This window comes from Vidua chalybeata, chromosome 9 (assembly GCF_026979565.1).
Source record: "Vidua chalybeata isolate OUT-0048 chromosome 9, bVidCha1 merged haplotype, whole genome shotgun sequence".
Lineage (NCBI taxonomy): Eukaryota > Metazoa > Chordata > Aves > Passeriformes > Viduidae > Vidua > Vidua chalybeata.
Genome location: NC_071538.1, coordinates 18877909 through 18902769, shown reverse-complemented (window position 1 = coordinate 18902769; position 24861 = coordinate 18877909). Strand labels below are relative to the sequence as shown.

General features: G+C 38.3%; 1 protein-coding gene across 2 annotated transcripts; it reads left to right on the top strand.

Moving 5' to 3' along the window:
* Window positions 1–5065: 5065 nt before the first annotated feature.
* On the top strand, window positions 5066–24861 carry SSX2IP (SSX family member 2 interacting protein). 2 transcript variants are annotated; one of them, XM_053950987.1, is made up of 15 exons: window positions 5066–5150; window positions 5414–5537; window positions 11972–12105; window positions 12823–12989; window positions 13239–13439; window positions 15090–15200; window positions 16440–16575; window positions 18151–18226; window positions 18304–18475; window positions 19246–19396; window positions 20596–20732; window positions 21147–21314; window positions 23359–23467; window positions 24339–24459; window positions 24641–24861. In XM_053950987.1, exons 3-15 carry the CDS (start codon window positions 12063–12065, stop codon window positions 24789–24791), a joined length of 1743 nt encoding a protein of 580 aa, XP_053806962.1. In that variant the 5' UTR covers window positions 5066–5150; window positions 5414–5537; window positions 11972–12062; the 3' UTR covers window positions 24792–24861. The 2 variants fall into 2 exon arrangements, with proteins under 2 accessions (XP_053806962.1, XP_053806961.1); XM_053950986.1 differs by lacking the exon at window positions 5066–5150 and adding an exon at window positions 5211–5254.

Below are 24861 nucleotides of genomic sequence, written 5' to 3'. Positions count from 1 at the left end.
TTTGGGTACCTGGTACCTGCCTCCCAAAATGGAAGAAAAAACTGAGTGCCTATGGTACCCTTATTATGTGTGGAGATAGTTAAATGAGGGAAATATCTGCTCCCATCTTTAATCAGAAATAAGGTTGCAAAAAGAAACGTGTGGCTGTGGGTCCCTGAAAGGGATTAGTATCTAATGCCTCATTGACAGTAAAACTGTGGAGTCCTGTTCCTCTCCCTGTTCTTTCTTTTCTCTTTCTTCTATCCTAGATTGTTTTGTACTTGCTCTAGCATATTTGGAACACCCTGTGAGCCAATTCACCTGCTAAGCTGCTGGAACTCTCGCCCAACCAAAAAATTAAAATAAATAGAATTAATGAGCTGCACTGACTCAGATGAGGATGCAATAAAAACCAGGGCCTGTGCAAAAGCATTAACTATGTAGACAATTTTGGGGAGGAGCAGTGAAATAGTGGCAGTCCGTGTTTTAGTTGGCATCTTGTCACTCACCCTGAGGCAGACTTGTTCAACGGTTTTGGCTGTGGGTTCTTTTCTGTGGAGTCAGCATCCTTTTTGTTTTGCACCCTCTTGGATTCCTGAAGCTTAGTTTGCTTTCCATGGCTTTGGCTTGGCACAAAGACTTGTTACTCTGACAGGTAAGAACACCATGTCATCTGTGGATATTTTGTGACTGTTGGTGTACTTGGTCAAACTCCCAGGGAGAGATAGACATCTTTCTCTCTGCTTTATTTAACCTAACAGGGATTAGTCTGAAATTTCACTGTTCAAGTGCAGGAGCAGAAGAAACTTTTGGCCAGAAGTTGAATGTCTTTTAAATACTGAGCCAAGTGAATCTCATGCAGTGGGACACTGGGGGAGAGGAGGGAATGGATCACACAGGTGGGCTTAAGAATGGAAAGTCCTGTAAGGTCTCAGCGTCTTTGGAGCCACCGATGGGCTCCAGAGACATCCATTAAGATCACTGCACGACTGGAGCTTCTAATGTGTGAGCTGGAACTGAGAGCAGACCTTAAAGCTCTTACTAGTGCATAGCACAACCCACAGACTGGCTTATGAGGTTATTTTTACACATCTCCACAAAGAGACATGAAAGCCCTGTGAGCTGGGCTTTGTTGAGAGGCAGTTCTTACACCAAGGGACAATAAAGGAGTCACAGGCTGCCACCAGCCTATTGCATAACCAGATCAGACATTTTAATGAGCTTCTGCTCGCCCAGGCTTCGTCAGCCCTGCTGATTTGTAATCAAGCAGGACACTGCTATAGAAACCACTCCAGCAAACAGCGTTTCTGAATGTACTTAAGAAGATGAGTTTGAATTCAAATGCAAACAACCTGTGGATCAGCCCCTCGCCTTCTGAATTGTAGGAGCCTGTTGTCTTACTGTTCATGTTACGGTTTAATCCAGCTTGAATTTAAATTTTGAGAGGTATTTTGTATATTTCACTTCATAAAGCAGTTTCCTCTGGTTCTTTAATTTTTTTTCCCATTATAATTCTTAATCCCAATTTTTAGCAAATAATTACAAAGAAGAAATTATAAATACATCTTCAAGATTTCTTTGATAATTTATTCTATAAAGTATGTTTGTAAAAGAAATTGAACTACAATCAATTTTTAGGCTAACAGTCTGTATGACAGAGTGGAACAGCTATGAAATAACACAATTTTGTTTTTTTTAAACTGAACTATAAAACAAAATAAAAGGAGACTCCAGATAATTCAGTTGATTAGACTCAAGCAAGCCCAAATAAAGAAGGGAAAAACTGTTTAAGGAGTTACTCTTACAATTTGGGTTATTGTCAAAGACCTGACATCCACTACAGGATATTTATGAAATTACTCAAGAGAATACAGGAAATAGCTGATGTTATCCTTTACTGTATCCCTGAGGACCCCAAGCTCCCAAAGATACCACCCTTTCTCTGTACCAAAATCCTCCTTATGTCACCCTGTTAAGAATCACTTTAGAAAGCTGGGTTTTACTTCTCACTCCAGTTTACGAAGACTAGGTTATACCAAACTGATGATTATCAGTGAAGGATTGTGTTGGATTACAGTTTTTCATAAGGTAAAATTTTCTGATTCTTTTGCCTGAATGCATCCCACAAAGACTTTTCCTTTCCTGGGCAGTCTTTTAAAAAAACATAAACCAAACCTGATCCATGATGCACAGCAGAGTGCTTGGGGAGTTCTCCTTTGAATAGCATCAACTTCAGGAACAGCTGCTAAGATCAAATGGACAAAGGGAATTCAGCACCACCCATGCCTATATTATGTTTTAAAGCTCCAGGAGCTTAATCCTTCCTGTGAGCAAGGTCTGTTGTCCCACTTGCCATTACCACTAACATATTCTGTGTAAGTCTGCTTCCTCTTCGGAGTGCACCTGTGGCAAAGCTCAAGTATAAAGATCCAAAGTCTTTGCATTAACCTGAGTGATAAAATGGAAGTTTTCTTCTGCACCGCAAGGAATGATTTCCTACAACCCAAATAACATTTTTAAAAAAACAGTTACTAAAAAAAAAATGTAAGTGCTTTTGCAAAGGTACCAAAAGCCAAAACAATAATCAGTATTTCTGCAAGCTGATGGAACATCCTTCTGACACAGCAAGAAGTAGTCAGCTTACTTGCTCCATATTCTTTTTCACCTGCCTGGAGAGGTTGTTATGGTCTGCTCATAACTGAGAGAAATGGCTTTATTTCCAATATGTATGGCAGGAGTATACTTTGCCCCTGGAAGTTAAATTTTCTTGACTTTTGAAAGGCTGATTTTGACCTTACTCAGCATTTTTACATTCTTAAGCCAACCTTTGAAAACCAGAAATGCCGAATGAAAGAGAATCTGGAAGCAGGGGAAGCAGTGTGTGAGAGATGTAGGGAGGTTTATCACCGCTGTGTTTGTGGCAGGAAAACCTACAAGGCCCATTTTCTTTTGCAGTTCCATCCCTTGGATGGAACACAGAGCATTGTTCTGTCTACTTGGTGACCCTAACAGTGAAAATGCTAATGTACTACTTGTGTCCTATGTTACCACCTTCTTATACTGAAAATACTCAGAAAATAAGTGAAATTTGCCAACTTGGGTGGACAACTGAATTTAAGACAGGGTATATAATTACAATCTATTAAAAATAAATATTTTATATCCCAATCACTGCTATTTCTCTGTGGTGGTATCTTTCTAGTCACAAAATTTACTAGGTTAGAAAGCTGGCATTAGTTTATTAGCAGTGCTTGATGCATGGAGATTTCTCCTCACAGCATTCATGATGAGCAACCTAACAGGCCAGGTTATATCCATGGAACTAATGCATATTCATCACATTCCTACTACATATTCATTACATTTCCTGAACACATATATAGATGCTAATTATTTCCACTTACTTATTTGAATATGAGGTCTTTTGAGTGTCTTTGGTGATTGTTTGTGAACACCCCATGCCTCAAAATTTCCCTTTCATGGTCCTGGATATTCTGATGAATCTCCTTTCCTTGAGATCACTTTGTTTAATGCTTGTGATTACTTGCTCTGAATCCTCCAACAAAGCACTTTCCTTAAAGCTAAATGTAAAGAGAATATTGGGCCTATTCTGGTGACCTCATCCTAATTAAAAAAATACCACAACAGGTTAAGATTGATAATATTGAAAAATGTTTTATTAACCTGGAAATACATTAGGATGAAAACTTCAAGTTTTGAAAGGCATGATGTCACATATTTAATGGTGAGACATTGGAAAGTTTAATTGATGTTCTCTGGGGAATAAAGTATGTGCCAGGCTGGTATCTTGGTGTTCTTTCAGCATCACTCCCAGCCACAGAGAAGGCTGTCAGGTCTTTCACACGGTGGCATTTTTGTGACATGGAGCTGGGAGAAGAACCCATTGAGAACAGCTGTGGAGAAGGACTTGGGGGTTCTTGTGGACGAAATGCTGGACATGAGCTTTTCTAGAAAGCCAGCCCTGTCCTGGGCTGTATCCAAAGAGTCATGGGCACCCGGTCAAGAGAGGGGATTTTTCCTCTCCGCTCCCGTGAGAGCCCGCCCGGAGCACTGCACCCAGCTCCGGTGTCCTCAGCACAAGAACGGTGCTGTCCTGGGAGAGCACGAAGGTGCTCAGAGCTGGAGCAGCTCTGCACGTCAGCTGAGTTGGGATTGTTGAGCCTGGAGACGGCTCAGGGCAAACCTCATTGTGAAAAACGCCAATCACTTGGTTTTTAAAATTTTTAAAGTTTAATGATAATAAAATGGTTATAAAAATAGTAATACAATTAGAGTAATAAAAATTTAGAGTTAGGACAATTACAAGACAATAAAAAGCAAAGAGTTACGGACGTCCAGAGGCTCTCAGGCACTTAAGCCACGACAAGCATGCCTTGTGAACAAAGGAATAATCTTAAAAGCAATAGCCTGTTGCATATACAAAACACTTCATGATTATGCATATATTTTATTTAAAACAAGAACTTCATCTGGTACTTGTCAAAAAGTTTCTGTTAATTCCCAGGTGCCTTTGAGTCTCAGTCAGGCTTGAAGAAGTTCGTTTCTGTTGATAAGGAAAGCCATAAATTCCTCGCCTCTGGAAAATTTAGGGGTTTCTGTAATTGTTATCCTTGTGCGAAGAATTCCTTGATTATCTCATCTCTTTCTTGAGATAGTTAAAAAGTATCTTACATAGTATAGTTTCTATTTTAACATTGTGTTATAACCTAAAAATACATTCAACACACTACTTGAGAGAATTAACACAGCATAACTCTCCAACATTACACATATAATATCCATTGTAACTATTGCATAAAGCCAATCATAAAATATGCATTTTTCACACTCATCACACCTTCCCGTCCCTGAAGAGAGCTTTTGAAAGGGAGAGAATGCCTTTTTACACAGGCAGAGAGCGATGGCACAAGGGGGCCGGCTTCAACCTGCCAGGGGAGCGGGGCCGCGGGCAGGTGGCGGCGGCGCGGCCCGGCCGGCAGGTGCCGTTAAAGGTCTCCCGGCAACCGCGCGGCCAATGGCGGCGGGGCGGGGCGGGGCGCGGCGCGGGTTTAACCCCGCGGGGCCCGGCCGGGGCCGTGCCGGCCGTGGGGCTCGCTCGGGAATCGCTTCCCTCCTCCTTCTCCTTCTCCCTCTCCCTGCGGCCGCAGCAGGTGGGGGGTGCGCGGGCTCCTCCGCCTCGTCACGGGCGGGGCGTTGGGCGCGGCGGGTAACGGCGGCCGCCGGCGGGGCGCAGGGGAGGCGGCCGGGGGCGGAGGTACCGGCGCTGCTCGGCTGGGCTCCGCTGCCGAGCCCGGGGGTTGCGGCGCTCCCGTGGTCTGGCCTCGCCCCGGGCCGGGGGAGGGCCCCGTGCGGGGGCACAGGAGCCGCTGGCCCGGGCGGGCTGTGGGTCCTGACATGTGTTCCCTTCTCTCAGGCTCCGGCTGATCGGCGGGGACGAGGGCGAGCCGCCGCGGGGCTGGCTTTGCCGGCGCTCCCCCGGCGCTGTGAGGCCCAGCGTTTGCTATCTCTGTGAGGCTCCAAGCGGCAGATGCTCGGAGGTGAGAGCCGTAAAGCTTTCTACTGAGTCAGGGAATTTGTGACTGCTCGGGCTGAGCTGGCGGCTCACGTGGTCTAAGAGTACAGGTTTCGTAAGTGACTTGGGCTTTTTTTAAAAACGTTATTTAAAATTTTATTTATTTGTAGCAAAGCTACTTTAAATTTGAAGATCAAATCGTAATGCGAGACTAGTTGTAGTGTTCCTGCATCCCCAGATTTTGTAGAATGCGCTGCTGCTTGCGGTGGTGAGTGAAGTAGTTAAGCAGAGCTCCATAGGCTGCCAAGGTATGATAGGAATTTCAGGGCAATGACTTAAAATAAGAAGTATTCGAAGTATAATGTGAAAGTATTAGGTAAATTTTAATAGCGAACTTAGGAAGGAGACCCAAAGAAATTATTTGATACAATGAATGGGGATTTCAGATTATAGGTGTTTATGGGGAAAGATGTTGCTTCTAGATTTTGTGATTTTTTTTTTTTTTTTTTTTTTTTTTTTTTTTTTTTGTTTTTTTTTGGAGGGGGGTGGGGCGGGGAAAGCTGTGATACAAATATCAGTTATAATTTGGACCAGAAAGATCACAGGAGAGGGTAACACCAAGCTCACGGGGCTCAATATCTCAGTTCTGAAGCTGGCAGCAGATGCTAAGGAAAAGATGTTAAGTATAGTTTGGTTGAAAAGCAATGCTTTTATCTGTGTATCCTCCCAAGATGCTGCAGTCTGGAGTTGAAGGATTTCTGAGCAGAGGCTGCATCTGTCTTTTAAAATATAATAGATGCTGATGGATGTTTTTCAAAAAATTGGAGGCAGTTTATGTATTGAGTATTCACAGCAACTGATGGTGATGCAAGTCCACAGTTTGTGTTTTATGTAGAAAAAATGCCCTTATTTCCCAGCTTTTGCACTGAATGTTTCATTGCGTTCTTTATAACTGCTGTGTTAAAACATGCAAAGAATATTTGTTTTCTGTATGTTGGTCTTGTTTCGCCAGCTGTTTCCTCTTCTAGTTGATAAGTCGCAGCTTATTAGTTTCTTGTATGAAAGCATTGCTTGACCTTTCTTGCACCATATTTAGGTATATTCTGTCTTTTTTTCCAGGGAAGGTTGTATCTCTGTGAGATATTTAAGGTGCAGAAGCTTAGTGTTCATCAGGAGGCATTATGGTGGTCTCTTCTGCCCTCTGCCCCGGGGTTCTGTTGACTGCCTGGGAGCTGTTATTTCCAGAGGACTAATCACAGGGACTGGAGTCTCTGCCTGCATGATAATGCCTAACTAGAGTCTGTTGGTTTAAGTGCACAGCAGAGTTGTCTTTTTCATTGTGTTAGTTTGTGTTTATGGACAAGGAATTTCAGCTGCTGATTTTTATTATCCATTTGTTTGGTATGAGGACAACCTTCTTGGTATAGTACATGAGTATATTATGTGTTATAGAGAGATGCCTGCACAGACCCCTTTGGGACTCTAATTTTTCTCTGTGACTTTCATACACTTTGCTCACCCATCTATAACTTATTCCTACACTTTGCCCTTTTCCTTTTATAATTGGTCACTAATAAATTCCTTAGCATCTTAATTTAAGAGCTTTTGGAGGGAACATTGTCAAAAGTTTTTTGAAAATCCAGTTATGCTGTCTTGCCCAAGTGTGTTGGATGATTCCTTCTTCCAGAGCACTGTGGCAGAACTTAGTGTTCCTTCCTTCCACAGAAGGTATGCTGATATTTCACCAGTCCTATTTGTTTGGAGTTGTCAGGTCTTTTTTGTGACATGTTTTGATTAACAGAAACCTGGAATTTACAAGAGAATTATTCCTTGAATTCCCTGGTAATCTCTAGAGGAATAATGTAGTGATCTTCTTGCATTCTATGCCTGATTTAACTTTCAGGTTACATGCTGCTGAAACGTGTAAATTTCCTAATTTCTGGTATCTGGAATACTAGTTCTGGCTCTGCCCAGTAAATATCTCACCAACTTCAGGAACTAATAAGATAGTGGTTTGCTTTTCTTTTAAAAAGCTGTCTGCTTGCAGACACAGCTGTAAAGTTTGGCTAAAGCTGACCTCAGGAAGAAGAGGAGGACACGCAGAAGATGGTTTCTGAGGTTCTCTTGTCTGTGATGTAGGGAGATCTGGTAACAGAATGTTCTGCTCTGGCTACATATAGTAAGTGGTTTGTGAATGCAAAGGGAGAAATGCAGTTTTGAAGATTAACAACAGAGTTATTGTTTAGTGATAGGAAAATGCTAACGTGAAATCCATTGTGTTAGTTCAAAATGGGGTAGGAGTTTGGGAGCCAGATTAAATGTTTCCCTGTGTTTCAATTTTTTCAGTGATTGAAGTAACAGCATTTCAGTCATCTGTGTATATAGCATGTAGAATTGATCTTGAGGTAGTACATCAGATTATATTCCTTGTAACCTGAGTGTTTGAGGCAAAGACCATGACAGAACAGTCATTGAACACTGAATTTTATCACATGTAAGAGTATATTCTTGTGTAATTATATGTGTTGAGAAGATTGAATATTTCTTTTCCTAAATCCCTTGGTAATTTTAATTTGTTTTCCTGTTTGCTTTTCCAAGTAAAATGGAGGGGAGAAGTATAGTTGGGATTTTTGAGTATGATGCATTCAGAATGAATGGAGACTTCATACCCAAAGGCTGGGTGGTTTGATTTGGTTGTTCATGCTACTTTTGACAATACTGGGAAATTCACCTGGAAATTTGATATTACTTAGTTTCCATGGAATGTGGGTAAGTTGAGGGATTTCTTCACCCTCATTTTGAAGCTAATAGATTAATGATTAAATTGCCATAATTCTGTAAGTGTGGGGGAAAATCTGGGCTCAGATTTAATTGCAAGAGCCATCATTAAAATTACAATATTAAATAAAGATCACTATAACTGTAATAAATTTTTAGAGGAAGGTATTCTTTTTACTGTACCATTATTTCTGGATAGAATATTAGTGCTAATGGTAAACTGTTATTAGGAATTGTGTAGAGAGACAATAAATATCAAAACTCTAGGGAGGAAATGCAGGGACTTTTATGGCAGTTATATGAATTAAAGGAAGTATATGTCATGACATTATCAGGGATGTATTTGTAAAACTTTGATGTCACGTCTAGAGTGTACCCTAAATTTACCTAGAGTTCTGTGTCTCTTTGTCTATCCGGATCAAAGCCATCTGTGTGACATCTGTGGATTACTAGATAAGTGTAAAAGCTTTAAGCAGCTCCATAGCTCCCTTTGGGTATTATTTTAGTAGAAAAGAATCACATTGGTCTTCAAGTAAATGCTAAGTACCCCCGCATTTTTACAAGTTGAAACACATGCATGTCACAAGCTGTAGTATTTGAAATATACAGAGAAGGAATGGTAGACAATTTCTGGTTGATGCTGGCACTTCAAACTTTCTTCTGAGGCATTGCACCTCTCCAGAGGTGCCTTTCCATATCCTCCTTACCTTGGCAGGGCTAGAAGTTTTCTGGGTTAGCAGATACTGCATTTCCCACTTGTGTCACACCCTGTCTGGGTTAGGGATGGCCAGATGGTGCAATATGATCACAGCACTGTGGCAATTCTCTGCTGGTTGTTTGAGTGTGTTTTACAAACCCAGTTACAGCTGCTCCTTTTCAACATGATATTTAGAGATTTTAAGTGTGCTGTTTTGTGTTAAATTTATAATTCTATTTCTTGTTGCTTATGATTTTCAAGTTTTCATATGGCCTGAACTCAGGCTTGCTTAATCAGATTTCTGTCTTAAATCTTGGCACATTTATTGCCAGTTCCTCTCCTGTCCCCCAAAACACAAGCCAGTAATTTTATGAACAGCTTCTTTCAGCTCTTTGACCTTGTGAAATATACTACTTTAGAACTTTAGTCATGTTCTTGAAAAGAAAGATATTAGTGAATCATCTAGAAGTTTCTGGAAATATTTCTGTGGTTTTTTTTTGTCGAAAAACTCCCAAGGTGGCTTTCTAAGAAGTTCTGGTATGTTACTACCATGACAGGGCTTTTTTTAAAGTTCCTTGGGGGTTTTGTACTTCCCTTGCTCCAACTAGCACTTAAATGCCTTGGTTTGATTACTACTTCCTTGGTATAATCAAACTCTCTGTGATTTTAGTAGGGTGTATGTTTGGGTCTTTTTGTTTGATACAAGATCTCTTTTTTTCACTGAGATGGCTCTGCTCTTGTATTCCCACTTTTGAAGTTGGGTCCCAGAGGCTCATTTTTGCACAAGCCATCCATGTCTTAGCCTCCAGGAATTTCTTGCTTGGGAGAGGAAGTTACACTGCCACTTGGGGCAATTACCTCTAGAAAGCAGTGGGTGCTTACAGGTTTTTGAGCAAATCATTGAACCTGGTAGGGAATTAACTGTAACAAATCCCTGTGTACAGGATAGTCTTGCTCAAGCATCTGCTCTGAATGAATCTGCGTGTGACTTGCAGGGTGCACATTTAGAGAATCATTGCATTCCTACACCTGGATTAAAGCTGCTTCCAGTCAGGCACTGTTTAGGGTGACAGATGCTGTGTCAGAATAGTACTGTCAGTGCAGAGAGACCTGGGGGTTGATAATACTCTATGTTCAGGGAGTGTGGGTGAAGTCTCTTAAAGAATAAAAGCCAGTTTGTTTGGAAGTAGCAGCATATCTAAAATGAGATAAGTATTTTTGTGGACTTTCCAACAGTCCTTGATGGAATTTGTATCTTAAGGTTCTTAATGATCTTTTGAAAAATGTTATAAGATTGCAGAGTTGTGATGTCAGTAATGAAAACATGCCTATACCTTAATTTGCTGCCTTTTTCTCTTCTATTTGTGCATTTATGTCTGATGGATCCAGCAGAAATAAAGTAGCATGTAAGAAGTGTGTCCTCTTAATACTTGCTGACTTTCAATTCCATTTTAAAGGCACCATTATCTAGTTAATTTGTGAACATCTTGCTTTTACAGGGGAAAAAGTTTGAAAAATACGCATAAATCAAGTGTAGAGAGAAAGCAGAACAAACTATTTCTTTAACAAGAACAGCAACTAGATCATTACATTGACTATTTTCTTGCTGTCTTATGTGTACTTTCTCATCTGAAAGTTTTCAGGAGCTACTAAATTACAACACATGTGAGAAATAACTGTTTACCTTTTTTCCCATGTATGTTTACGAACCTGGGAAAACAATGTTCATTCAGCTGGATAATTATTTAGAGGTTTTTTTTTTTAGTGCTGAGCATTCTGTAACATGACTGTGTACCAGTATGATCTCAAAAACTTGGTGTTTCTTTGGATACTGTATTTTGTGCTTTGTCATTTGATAAGGATTTTTACTGTCTCTGTGTTCTCAAGAGACCTTAGGGATAACAAAACATTCTCCTCTGTCCCTTCCCTTCTTTCTTCACCCAAATGATATTTTTCCACTGTGATAAAAATGCAAGGTTTTGGTGGTAGAAAATTAGAAGTTGCTTAGCCAAAGTGTGTTTATTGGAACATTAGCAAGGGGCTAGGGAAGAACATCCCTGTGCTCTAAAATCTACTGAATCCATCTAAAACAGGCTTTAGACTTTGTTCCAAGTGTTGGTTGAAACAAAGGGGCCTTCTTTTCTGTCAGGTGGAGTGTTTGTTTCCCTGAAGTATGATTGTTCCCCTAACAGCTGATGGATTGTGCTGTCCAAATCTTTAACATCTGAGCTGGATTTAAAGTTTCCAGCAGTGAGAGATAACTAATGCTATTATGTGCCTTCTTACTGTGGGGTGGAGGTGGGGTGAGGGGACAATCAGTTTGCTCTTTCTTTCGAGTGGGTGGCTTCCCTTTGGTTTCCAGAGGGATAGTGCTGTACTGAGTGCCTGTGCCAACAGGGTAAGGCTTCTCCTATTTGTTTCCTTCAACAGTTTTGGAGTTTCTGCAAGGAAGCAAGTAACTTGCTAGGGAAAGGCAATATTACTAAGTGTGTAAGTTAATTTAAATGGTTCAATATTTATTCAAAGTTCCTTTACCTTCTGCCAATATATCCTCTCTGGAGCCTTTGTAATACATCTCTTTAAGTAACAATCCCATTTGGATGGACATATGTTAAAACTTCATATAAGTTTACAGTAATAAAATTGTTTCCTGGTTATATATGGCAGAAAAAAAATAGTTAGCTTGCTCTGTTTTCCCTGATGTACATCAACAAAAACAACTAGTTATCTATGAGTCTTAATTTTCATGTGTGCGTGGCATTTTTGCTTTAGTTTATGGTTTACAAGACAGTTAAGGCTAAATATAGATAGATGCATAGTTTTTACAGTATACTATTTACTGTGCTTACTGTGTTCCAAATTTAGTGTAAAGAAGTAGACAAATTTCACATGGTTCAAGTTCAGTAGTCACTCTCCTGTGCCTTCTTTAACCTTCTAGCTGTATTAGCTGCTTTTGTTAATCTAAAATGCTCTTGCTATTTTAGGAGATGCCTACGTAACACACGTTGCCAGCAATTGTACTGAACACTTTGCTGCTGAACCAGTTGCTCAGGTACCCAGCCTGTCTCTGTTGCTATGGGAGATTGGAAGACTATTACTGTGCCAGTGCTGTCATCAGGTAAACTGGGAATGTTTTGAGTTTAGTTGATTTGCTGATTTTACCAGTGATGTTATAGCAGCTGAAGAGAGACTGGAGTTTTGTGTGTGACATATTTGAGTAGTTAAACAGCTTGGTAAATAATACAGACAGTGCTTTGTCTTGGATTGAGTCCTTACAGAAATGTTAATGTAAAATACTGTACTTGCACATGTACGGAAAGGTTAAGAACTTGCAGTCACATTTTAATTTTTACAATCATGCCTATTGATGTATCTTTTGTTTTCAATGATTTCTCTACTTGTTCTATATTCTTTTGCTTCATAAATTTGTTACAAATTTGTTAAAGGAGTAAATATTTTCTTGCCCGTTTCTGCCTAGTGGAAGAGTAAATTACAGCATACACTTAATAAGTATAATAATACTATACATTCTATAAGAACTTTACTGAATGCACATCTCTTGCACCTGTGTTGTAGTAAGTCAATAAAAAGGAAGTGTGGTCAGTTTTTTCTTGGTGAAAGAGTAAAATTTGAGAGGTACAACACTTTAAAGTGTTATTGAGTCTAAATCTTCAGTGGAAGTTTCTGTTTTATATATATTATGCATTGTTTAATGTCCTTCTAGATCAAATTCTGAGTTCTAGAATCTAAATTTCTCTAAATAAGTTGAGTACATAAGGGTTTGATTTTGTGATGTGTTAAAATAACTGATTTCTTTTTAATGTTTAACTTCTAGATAGCAAAAATATACCTCCATATACCTCAGAAAGAAAAAGATCTCCTACAAGCATGAGCTCACAAGTGCTACACTTGTCACTGCCTTCATCCAAAAGCATGCACAGCTTTTTCAGTGCCTTCTGCACAGAAGAGAATATTGAACAGAGTATATCCTATATTGATAGGGTAAGCCAGATCTTTCTATTTATTGGAGATTGTCACCTGCGCACAATCAATTGTTGTAAAAAAGATTGACTGGATTAAGAAGGCTTCTTCTTCAATGCCCAGAAGCTGAAGTTGTTGGGGAAGTAAGAGTCACATTTTCCCTCTTCATGCAGGATTTCACCTGATACTGTTTTTGTCTTTTGGAGAATGGTGGGAGATTGATCCAGTTATTGATCTCATTTCCCCCCCTCTCCCCTTGTCTTTTACCAGGAATTAACAACATTGGGGTTTCCCTCTATTTATGCGGAGTCCAAAGGAAAAGAATTAAATTTAGTATCTATGGTAAATTGCATGAATGAATTGCTTGTACTGCAGCACAAGAATCTTCGAGCTCAGGAAGAAATAGAAATACAGCATCTGAAACTGGGAAGTGATATGGATCATTTGCAGAACTGCTATGCTAAGTTAAAGGTAGAAAACAAGATCATTCCACTAGAATTATGCAGCTCTCTATATTCTTAACAGCAACTCCTTTTTTTTTTTTTTCTATGCAGTACTAATTTGCAGTTGTATTTTCATGTGCATTTTGGGGATTTTGGAAGTCTTTTTTTCCCCAAATGAAAATGCCTTAAAGTTAATGAAATAAGAGTTAATAAGAGAACTTCTAATTACTTAGAATTTTAGCCTCCTTAATCAAGGAAGGGGGAAGATGGTTTGAATTGGGAGTGTTAATGTACACTTTGGGTGAAAATATTAAACCCTTCAGTTTAGTATTGCTTAAATTTAGTAATTCAGTTTAGTATCATTTAGTATTGCTTAAAAGGGTATGCCCAGCTCTAAAAGAAAAATTCCCAATGTAACAAGTACAAGCACAGATAACTTCTCTAGTGTGGGCCTTTTATTAGTCTTTTTCCATATCATTAGCTTTTTCCATGGGGCTTTTTTGTTGTTGGATTCCTTGAACATCCAACTACAAAGTCTCTTTGTAAGAATTGCTCAGAAAGTGTTGTCAAACCACGAGTTACTAAGCTTCATTTTATCACAGGATAAACACATGCTCAAGGCCAGTCCCTGTGCAGTAGCTGATATATTGGAAGTTCCTGGGTGCTCTTGTATGTGCAGTCATATTAGAAAAGACTTGACTTTCTCTTAGTTTTGTCAAGAAAATTAAATATAAAAAGAGACAATATTTCAGTGCATGATTCAGTGCTTTTTTAGGTTTGCTTTTCACTTGGGCTGGTTGGCACTGTCTCCTTGAAAAATACTATAGTAGATTTTCAAAATCATAGTAGCCCTTTTGCTGAGATTGATCCTTCATGTAGAAGGATTTTGATGACATTAAAAGTAATCTGTAACTGCACTGATTTCTATACAAACACTGGAAAATGTTAGGTTCTAGAACATTCCAGTTGCTTTCCCTAGATTAATAGCTGTAAGGGGAGAGAGGGAAATCTTCTTAGTACTACATGAATCCCAGGGCATCTAATTGGCTGTCAGCTTGTGAGGTTCCTTGTGTAGATTCTTTCAGCTACCATACAGCAATCCTCTTGACTTCCACTATTGTGTCACCTGTATTTCACTGTGGTGTGCTTAGAAGTTCTTGTTGCTTAAATATATCTACATATATCAGTACGCATATGAAGGAAAAGTTTGTATTTGGCTTGTCATTTAAGCTGCCAGTTTCGGGTCTGAGAGTCATTCATGGACAAAACTTTTTAAAATGCTACTTTTGCACTGTCTCTTATAATGAGATCATCTGTCTTACTTTCTCTCTATATGTGAAATGTTCCATTTGCATTGTTATGGTCACAGTCTGTATATCTGTGTTAATTGTACCCTTGATTATTCAACAGAAATGCTCTAGTAAAACTGTAGTTCCAAATTCATAGAGGTTGCTTAATATCCACCTTACTGTCACAGTACAGATATGCTTACAGAATCCTGACTTAATGAAAAAGTCCTAACTGTAAAAGATAATATCTGTTAAATACCAAGCCACATCTCATGTGAGGTGGTTTGGCAGTTTGGTTACCATGGCTTGTTTGTTTTGGTTGGTTGGGTTTTTTTAAAATCATATGTTTTTAATTCTTATTGATACTGAACTATCAACACTTTTTCTAGGAACAGTTGGAATTATCTAAAAGGGAAATAGTTGGGCTTCAGGAAAGAGACAGACAACTGCAAAGCAAGAACAGAAATTTGCACCAGTTACTTAAAAATGAAAAGGATGAAGTGAGTTGTTTTGTACATTAACACAAGTCATTATATAGATGTTGAAGAATATTTTTTTTTTATGCACAAAGTCTTGTAATTGCTCATTTTGAATGTGGTTTTTTGTTTGGTAAATGTTGTCTTTCAAGTTGACTGGCATGTTGCATATGGAGAAATAGGTTCTATAAGGAATAGGTCCAAGTTACAACAATAATGGAGAGTACTGCATAAATGCAGATGTGCAGTTTTCTGGGATTTTTCTGTACACCTTTATCTTAGAATGTTCAGATATATCAAAAAAGTAGGAGGGGCAACAGGATTCAGTCACTTACTAAAACATTTTTGTATAGAGGCTTTTGGAGCTTTCTTATTATATTTTAGAGACCAGTAAGGGAGATGGGGAGGAACCCAGCTCAAAACTACCATCTCATTAAACTTAAATATCTTGAAACAATTAAGACCATAAAACACTTTGACATCCATGACACTTCTCAGTTTGGCGTTTATTTCCTTTATGCTTCTTCCCTAGCATTGTATTTCACATGGCTCCTATGTTTTTGTGAATGTGGCTCCTCTGAGTTTCTGTGACTGTTCTGTGTTCATAAACATATTCATACAGTTGGGAATAACAGTACTAACTGTTCATAGTGTACTTCCTAGAGTTCCAGCTTAAAATATTGAATGTGCTGTATGTTTGTAAGGTTAAATCATAAAATTAAAAAAAAAACCCAAACAATACAACCCTAGGAGTTGATAGTGCATGTCAAAAATTTGCTTTATGATGTTTTAATGTTTTTAGACCAAATGGAATAGTCTGTCTTTCAATGTCCTGATGCCCCAAGGAAGAGGAGTTTATTTTTAGTGTAAGCCTAACAAGCATGCTTTAGGATGGGCATAAACCCAGATCCTGAACATGAATTGCTGAAAGTAAAGATACATTTTTCTCTGCTCTGTTCAATAAAGGCATTAAAGGTTATGTGACTTAACAGAACATTAATTCAGTTGTACTTCAGAGGAATTACAGTATTATAACCTGCTGTTTATGATATGGGTTTCTGCTGAAAAGAAACTACCTCTCCTGAGATAAGCCTGAGATCAGCATCCATGGGGTGGGACAGCTCTTCTGATTCCTTTTGTCACTTCCTTTCACCAGAACAGTTTAATAGAAGTTTTGTTTTGCCTCATGTGTTTTGATTTTTCTGAAGAAATTTATGTTTATACTTTAGTTGGAGAAACAGCCTTTTGTGGCATTGCTTTTAGGTTCAGAAGTTACAGAACGTAATTTCAAGTAGAGCTACACAATACAATCATGATATGAAGAGGAAAGAGAGAGAATATAACAAATTAAAGGAGCGGTTACATCAGTTAGTAATGAATAAAAAAGACAAAAAGTTAGGTAAGTAACTCTTTGAATTTTACCACAGCACAATTAGCATATTCTGTATGTTAACCAGAGCCAATTTTAAGCAATTTTATCATTAAAGGCAATGCAGCCATTTGCAGATTTTATTTGGATGTTAGAACCTTAAAGAAAAGATGCAATATTTCATGTTAACTGACTGTGTAAGACTTTTCTACATTGTGTTCCAAGCATAAACCAAATGCTGATCTTTACCTAATGAGGTGGGGTTGTTTTTTTTCTCCTTACTAAGGAAAACTTATTCCTGGGATTTCATAGGAATCAATGCCTATGCTAGAGCCATCTCTCCTTTATTTTCTTGCTACTGTTGCTATCACAAGATTTTGGATAATAGTCATAAAGACTGTATTCTTCCAAGCAGGTGCCATCAGGAAGGCACACTGCATGAGCTTTTAATCTGGAGATCCTACACTCTGCTTGTGGTTATCACAAGTAAGGAGAGGTTTGAGAGGAGGTAACACAAGGCAGATGTACCATCCTGTACTAAGTGAAATGAGGAGAAACCAGGTCTTTATCATGAGTACTTGTATGTTGTACTGCCCAAAAATTGTGTTCAAGACATTCATCAGTGCTATTTACTGTAAATATAGTTTTCTGTGAGAAATGGCTGAAAATGGGTATTGTTGTTAGTATTAAAAAAAAAAAGTACCTTTTGGTTCATCTATCTGGCCTTAAAGTATTTATATATCTCCAGTGGAAAGGAAGTCCTGCTCTTGTCCACCTGCCACCCCCAAACTCCACTATTTGCCAGCTGTAGTGTATATTTTAGTAAGCTCATTTAGTTCACTAAACCAGAAGAAAACTATTCCTGTTGTTCTTAAGATGGTCTCTGCTTACTTAGTTTTCTGTAAGTCCTTGTGCTTAAGCCAAACTAGGTTGGACACAGTAGGAGGATCACCTATTTTGGCTGCAGAAAGTCTTTAGATATCATTTCAGTAAGCTCTAGAAACTTCACCCTGAGGTCAGCAAAACTTAAACATTCTTGACTTCTGATGACTAGTTCAAGTATCAGTGAAGTGAAAATAGCAAGTGTTTAAAACTAGTTACTGTTTGCTTGATAGCTAACTAGCTTGGACCACCAATCTGTGGTCTTATATTGGGTTTGGGCTTTTGTTGGTGGTGTGGTTGGGGTTTTTTGATTTTTATTTTTATTCAAATGTGGACAGAGAAGTTTTGAGGCATACCTTATGAAACATTCCTTACCTTAAACAGGAGATAAAACTGGCAGTATTGCCAGAATGAGCATAGAATTGATACATTGATATAAAGGTTGAAATAGAAATGAAGGTGTCATTAAGAAAATAATAAAAAAGATAAGACAGGATAAGAATATGTCTTTGAGTTTCCAAACACAAAAACTTAGCCTTTTTTCTTTGACTATTTTATTTTTGCTTTAAGTAGGGCCATGTGGTTTCATATGAGTCTGAAGATTGAGGGGGATATTTGAGTAATATGGTCTTTTTATAATAACTACATGTAAATGCAATGTCATCTAAATCTTTATCTATTTGCATATTGTTTCACACTTTGAAATATCCTTTTCATTTGTAGCTATGGAAGTTCTAAATTATGTTGGTAGAGCTGATGGGAAGAGAGGTGCATGGAGGACTGATAAGACAGAAGCCAGGTAGTTGTCTTAGAACAACATTAATTGAAGCATGTATGAGGGCTGTTATGTTGTTACTATAAGATTATTTCTTCCAGAAATGAAGAAGAAATGTACAAAGTTCTGTTAAGTGATTATGAACAACGCCAAAAACAGCTTTTACTGGAAAATACTGAGCTAAAGAAGGTTCTTCAGCAAATGAAGAAAGATATTATTTCACTTCTTCCACCACAGAAACAAAAACCAAAAGAAAGACCTGAAGATGGGCTGGTAAGTATTCAGTTAAAACTGAATTTCCAAAGTGATTTGGTATAGTACTGGAGTAATTTGATAGTTATTAAAAAGAAAATAAACTTCTTCTGAGAGTTGCAATGGATTGCACATCATGTGCTTTGTGTGAAATTCATCCAATATAAATATAAATATTCTGCTCTCTGTGAGCAATACACAGTGTATTCTTTCCGGTAAGTAAATTAAGAGCTGAAAAATATTCTTTGAATGAATGTAAATGCAGTAGGTACTGGTATGTAGTTCTATATTGCAATGCAAAATACTGGATTTTGGATGCTCTGGGGGGTTTTGTTTGTTTCCAGATTTCAAGTATTTCTTTACACAGGATGTTTTTATTGAACAGTTTACTGCCATGGCTGTGTAGAACAGCCATGTAGGGTCTCTGTCACCTCCTTTATAAGGTGTGAGTACTCTTTTTGACTGGATGACTTGTCCCCATACTGGGGCAGCTACTGCCTAAGTCAGACAGCAGAACTTGGCAGTCTGAACCTGTCTAGGTTGAAGATGTGAGTGACTGAGTCTTGCTAGCTGACCCAAAGTCTCTGTGGAGGGGTTCTGGGGTCTGCCTGGTCACTTGCCTCCTCAGCATTAGGCTGTCAGGGAGCTGAACTCTCTGAGAGTCAAATTTCCCTGGTTGGAAAAATCTTTATGTAAGGGTTTTCCTTCTCTTCAGTAAATTGTATCTGTGCACATATTTATGTAAACAAATGGGTGAAATGGTTTGCAGCTTCTTATTTCTGCTTTTACAGGTGCTGTCAGACCAGGAGGAAGATATTGGGGAATTAAATAAAGAGAATATGTGGGAATTATCTTGTGAAACTGTGCGAGAGCAGCTTACCAATAGCATTAGAAAACAGTGGCGAATGTTGAAAAATCACGTTGAAAAGCTGGATAACCAAGGTTGGTGTCTAACTGCATTATATGTACCTATAAAATACATTTTAGAAAAAGTAATGCAGATGTGGCACTTTGAAATAATTGGATGCAAAATAAATAATTTCCTCTAAAGAGCCTAGTCTTGCCACATCCTCTGAGACTTCTTGTGGCATTCTAAAACAAACCAGCTGATGGTATGGTGCTGGACTCTCCTCATTTCCAGCTGTTAAACAGCATTAAGACAGCTAAAAATATATAAAATTCTTTCCTAGTATTATTTTCCCATGCAAGTAAATGCAGCCACTACCACAGGGATGTTTGCTGTCGAGTGAGATTGAGAAGGTCATGCATGCAGTTGCAAATAAAAGAGCAGATGGCCTTTGACAGTATGTTTACACCCTAGAAAGGATTTTGAGACTGCTTGTAATACTTTATTTTGTGTAACTAACTGAAAAATAAGCATCAGGAAAAATGTTACAATTTTTTGCTCTTTTTTTTTTTTGGAGTCATCTTCTAGGTTGTTTTTTAGTTTATAGGAATGACCATAGTATAGCCCTTTAGGATTCTGTTAATGTTCAAATACTGGCTTTAGGGGATCAAAACTTGGCTTATTACAATCATTGTGATTTAGCTATTAATGGAGTTAAATAAGCCAGTGTATAATTGTACAAAAGACAACAATTTCTGTCATTCATTACCTTACTGGAATGAAAACGTGCATCCAATGTTTGTTAGCTCCAGTTCTCCTTCACAGGACTTGAAGGAAAAGGCTTTCTTTTTATATCTGTGATAAATATAGTTACTGCCATATTTTTATGAACACATAAGCCTTTCAGAAATGGGCTCAGAAGAATGGGCTAACAGCATGTCAGTGAAAGAAAAAAATCTTTAGTTGTCTTGAGTTTTCTTTTAAATGACTGCTGAAATAAGCAAGATTTTTCTGTAACACTTATTGCAATGTAGATGGTTGGATTACCTTGGGGAATGTGAAACAGCTGTGTTTTCATTGCTTTTTCTTTTTTTTTAACCAGATTTGATGGACAATTATTAGTGTAGCACCAGTTTTGGAACTCTTGTCTCTGATAGAACTGCTTTTGAGTACACGGTGTGTCTGTCTTTCAGGCTGAAAGAAATAGTCTAAAACCTTTTGCTCTTCCAAGGAGTCTCTGATACGAGGTGTTTTTTTTTTAACTTGTTTTAAAGATGCTTTTTTCCTCTCTTAGTGTCACGTGGACATTCAGGAACTTTGAATGAAAAAGATGTAATTTCAAGAGAAGACCATGAGCTAGAAACTGAAAAGCTAGAGTTAGAAATTCAGCAATGTAAAGAAATGATCAGAACTCAGCAACAGCTCTTACAGGTAGTAGGCTTTATTTTTTCCTGTTTTTTCTCAACTGAATCCAAGTGTATTTTATTTAATGTTCCACTGTTCTTGCCTCTGAGCTTTTCTCCATTCCTTGATCATGCTTTTAAAATAAAACAACTCAGTGGGTGGTCTGAGGATAACTGTGCCAGTGGCTTGGTTAATAATTTAAGGACTTTTTACTCCTGGTAGGAATAATTTTGGAGGCCAAACAAGGTGAGGCTGTCTGAACAGGGACATTTTGATTGCTATCTGAAATCTGCCTCCGCTATCCACCAACGTGATAAATACTGCATTGTTTCCATATTTAACTTCAACCATTTTTCTAACAAAACTGAAACTGTGGAAATAACTTACCTCTTAAGTCACTCCCAAATTAACATTTTGTCTTTTGTTGCTTTATATCTATAGCAACAGCTTACATGTGATGATGACACCACTCTGTTACTACAAGACTGCTATTTGTTGGAAGAAAGAGAGCGTCTTCAGGAAGAATGGAGACTATTTCGAGAACAAAAAAAGAACTTTGAGAAGGAACGGAAAAGTTTTACAGAAGCGGCTATTAGATTAGGACTTGAGGTATTAGGAAAGGGAGCTCTTAGGGAAGATGAATAGCAAGTCTTTCTTTTATACATGCTGCAGTGCAGCCATCCAGCAATATCTGTTTCTGATGTCTATAGAGAAAGATCATTACCATACTGTATAAATCATATCTTTGGTTGTTCTGGAAGATCATTCTCTTGGCAATTGAAAAAGCCAAAGTTTTTGTGTATATTGGAAAATACAGTTTCTGCAACTGGAACCAAACCATTTTTGTTTCAGCTTTTGAAATATCTTAAGTACTTCCAAAATTTATTAACTAAATCCCTTGGATACTTGTAAAGTTTGGTTTCCTACAAAAGTAAGGCCTATGCAAATTTCAGTCAAATTTGGCCTCAGAGTTGAATCTCAGAGGTAGCTGATTTCCAAACTTTGAAAACCACTAACTTTTGCAAAAACACCAAGTAATTACTGTGCTTTCCTTAGTAGGGTCATTATCTGTTCTGGTTTTGTAGGTAAGCTGGCCAATAAGCACAGATACTGGCAGGCAGAGTAGATGTGTCTGTGAATGAGCTCTAGCACATGTCCTTTGGCCTAACCCATAGTTAGGGTCAAAAATGTGAAGGAGCTTAAAAGTTTGGCAGGGAAAAATCATGATGATGTGACTGTGAAACTAGGATGGTACAGATATGACAGGAAAAAAGAAATGGACTTTATTGCTTGAAGAACAGCTTGCTTTGATGTGCAGAGCAGAAAGTTGGAGTGGGATGTGATTAAAATTTATAATGCTGTGGATTCAGTTTGAGCAGATGAAAGCCCTACTGTTGTTCACCAAATCCCTCAAGACTTGGACTAGAGGGAACTCTTAATTTGGAATTAAATCAAAAACATACTGAAGAAGGTAGCTTTTTTTTTTATAGTTAGGTAGTTGACTTCTAGATTTTCTTGAAGAAGATAGTAAAGGCAATGTGTACTATGAAGTTCAAAAAGCAATTGCCTGAGCTTATGGGCAACACACTCACAGATAATAAAAATGGGGCACAAGGGAGTGCTTTCAGTATCTATAATAAAATAGCTTTTGGGAATGGGAACCTGTGAGGGAATGCACTGCAGAAAGAGACCATGCTCATAAATAGCCTCTCTTGTGGCCACTGTTGGGGACAGAATATGGAGCTAACTGGCCAACTTGTCTGACCTAGAATATAAAATACTCTAGATTTTACTTAAACTACTGGGATAGCAATAGTTCACATGGTAACAAATACAAACTATGATGAATTTAATTTTATTTGCATTTTAGTGAGTTAGTTACTTTCATGTTGCCCTTGGAATTCAGCTTTAAAAGCCGTGAGTGGGATACATAATAATTGTTTGTCTGGAAATGTTTAGGACTACATTGCAGCATAAGTATAACTGCTCATGCTTCAGCTTGTCAGAATGCTGAGGTATGAAATGAGAAGCAATGCTGTGAGCTTTGTGGGTGTTTGTGAAAGTTTGCGTTGGAGTTCAGCTTCCTCTGTTTTTCTACTGACACAGAATAGGAGCATCCTGTTTCTGATGGCTTTTGGAGATGAAATAGCTTGTTGCTTGATTCCAGAGCCATTGGATCTCTTGGAGGTTGTCTGTTGGGCATTATTTTCTTTTTCTGTGCTCTGAGGGGCTGGAAAGTGAAACAACCTGGTTTTTCTCTTGCCCCAGTTTTAGATAGAAGCAGTCAGGGCTATTTTCAGTGTAATTTTTCCCTGTTTAGAAGGTTTAAGAAGTAATTGATCCAAGAGGTAGTGCTGCTCAGAATGGGGAGCACAGGAGATGGTGTCACTGGAGTGTAGAGCAGTAAAGTGAAAGGATTGCTCAGACCTCTGTGGAACAAACTGTGGGACTTGGCTGTAGGTGCCTCCTCAGCCAATCCTTGTTGGGCTCAAAAGCTTGCTCACAGGCAGTATTTGCTTTGTTAAGCTGCTGGCTCTCCTTGGTGACATGGACCTGTTACAACTTTGTCTTTCTGAAATAGAATAGCATCAGTTTATTGTGGGCTAGGCTTTTTCCTGTGGTCATAAATGTAAACTGTCATTTCTTTTCTTAGAGAAAGGCATTTGAAGAAGATAGAGGAGCATGGCTGAAGCACCAGTTCTTAAGTATGACTGCTGATTGCAAGTCTGAAAATCTGACAACTCCAAGTGCCTTCTTAAGAAGCAAGTATTTGGTTCAAATTATGTTCTTGCAGAGTTTCTTTTTCCTCCTTTCAACTAGAAGTCACAAGTATGAACAAAACAATTAAAAAACAAAAAGGTCTCAAGAAAAATTTTACCATCTATCTGTATGCCTCTACGTATCAGGGCAAATGATGGTTCAAAATTTCCTTTGAAAACGTGAATTGTAACTCCCTTCCTGATAATTACTTATGTAGTGAATTTGTATTTCTGAAACAATCTGGTGAATATCAAATACCTGACAGCACGGCAGGTAACTTTCAGGTGCTTTCATAAATACTGTAGCATATGTAATCGTTCTGGTTTTCCACTTCATATAAAAGCTTTGAAATCTAAATGTGAGAAGGGATTAACCTGGCCCTGCTAAGTTTGCCATGTCTTTCCATTGACTTGAGTGATGGTTAGGTTAAACAGTAAGACATCTAACTTCGTTTTGGTTTTGTTTTCTGTATTCTGAGAAATTTACAGGTTTTCATGTTGGTGTTAGTCTGTACATGCTGGAGAAGTCTTTACTTCAGGAGTAAAAAAGCTTTATCAATTGTAAAGTGAGAAACTACACCTGAGTGACTTCATATGACTACGTGCAGTGGTAGCTGTGTTTGAAAATGCTGCATTTTCAAATGTATAGTCCTAATTTTAACATAACTTCATTCAATAGCATTACAAATATTTTAAAAAATTTATCCCGCATATATACCAATAACAGTTTTGTTACAGCTCTGCTTTAATGTCTTTATGGTTTGTTTGGTTTGGTTTGTTTTTGGTTTTTTTTTTTAAAGCAGAGGATGCAAACACTTGAAAGGCTTGTTTCTTTCCAGTGGACTGTGGTTTAACTGATGTGTGTCTCTCTTAGGTTCTGACCCAGACATTCGTTTAGTGAGGTCTGTATCTCGGCAAAGAAGACCTCCCTCTGTGCTGAGTCCTACTGTTTCACCAGAACCTTGCCAGATATCTCAGTATATTGCACAAAACAGGTTTGTGAAACTATGTTGTAGATGGTTTGTAAAGTGCTGAACTGTATGTAGAGCACAGCATAATCTAAAGCTTATGGTTGGTATATAACCAAGGATATTAAACATTTTATCATAAAAACAATACTCTGTTTCCATTCAAAGCGTTATTTATTTGCATTGTAACTTCTGTTTCCTCTTCCAGTGTTGCATCAGAAAAACCTGCTGCAGATAACATGCCAAATCTGTGGGTGGAAAGTGATGACAAGGAAGAAACTGAAGAATGCACAAAGTCATGGGAAGACTCTGGACTTGGCACTCTATGTAGAAACTTGCACATGGAACAGCTGCCTTAGACTTCTAGGGCTGCCTGCTGGAATTTTGGTTAGGGACTTGTTCATAAACATCATTCTAAATGAAACAGAA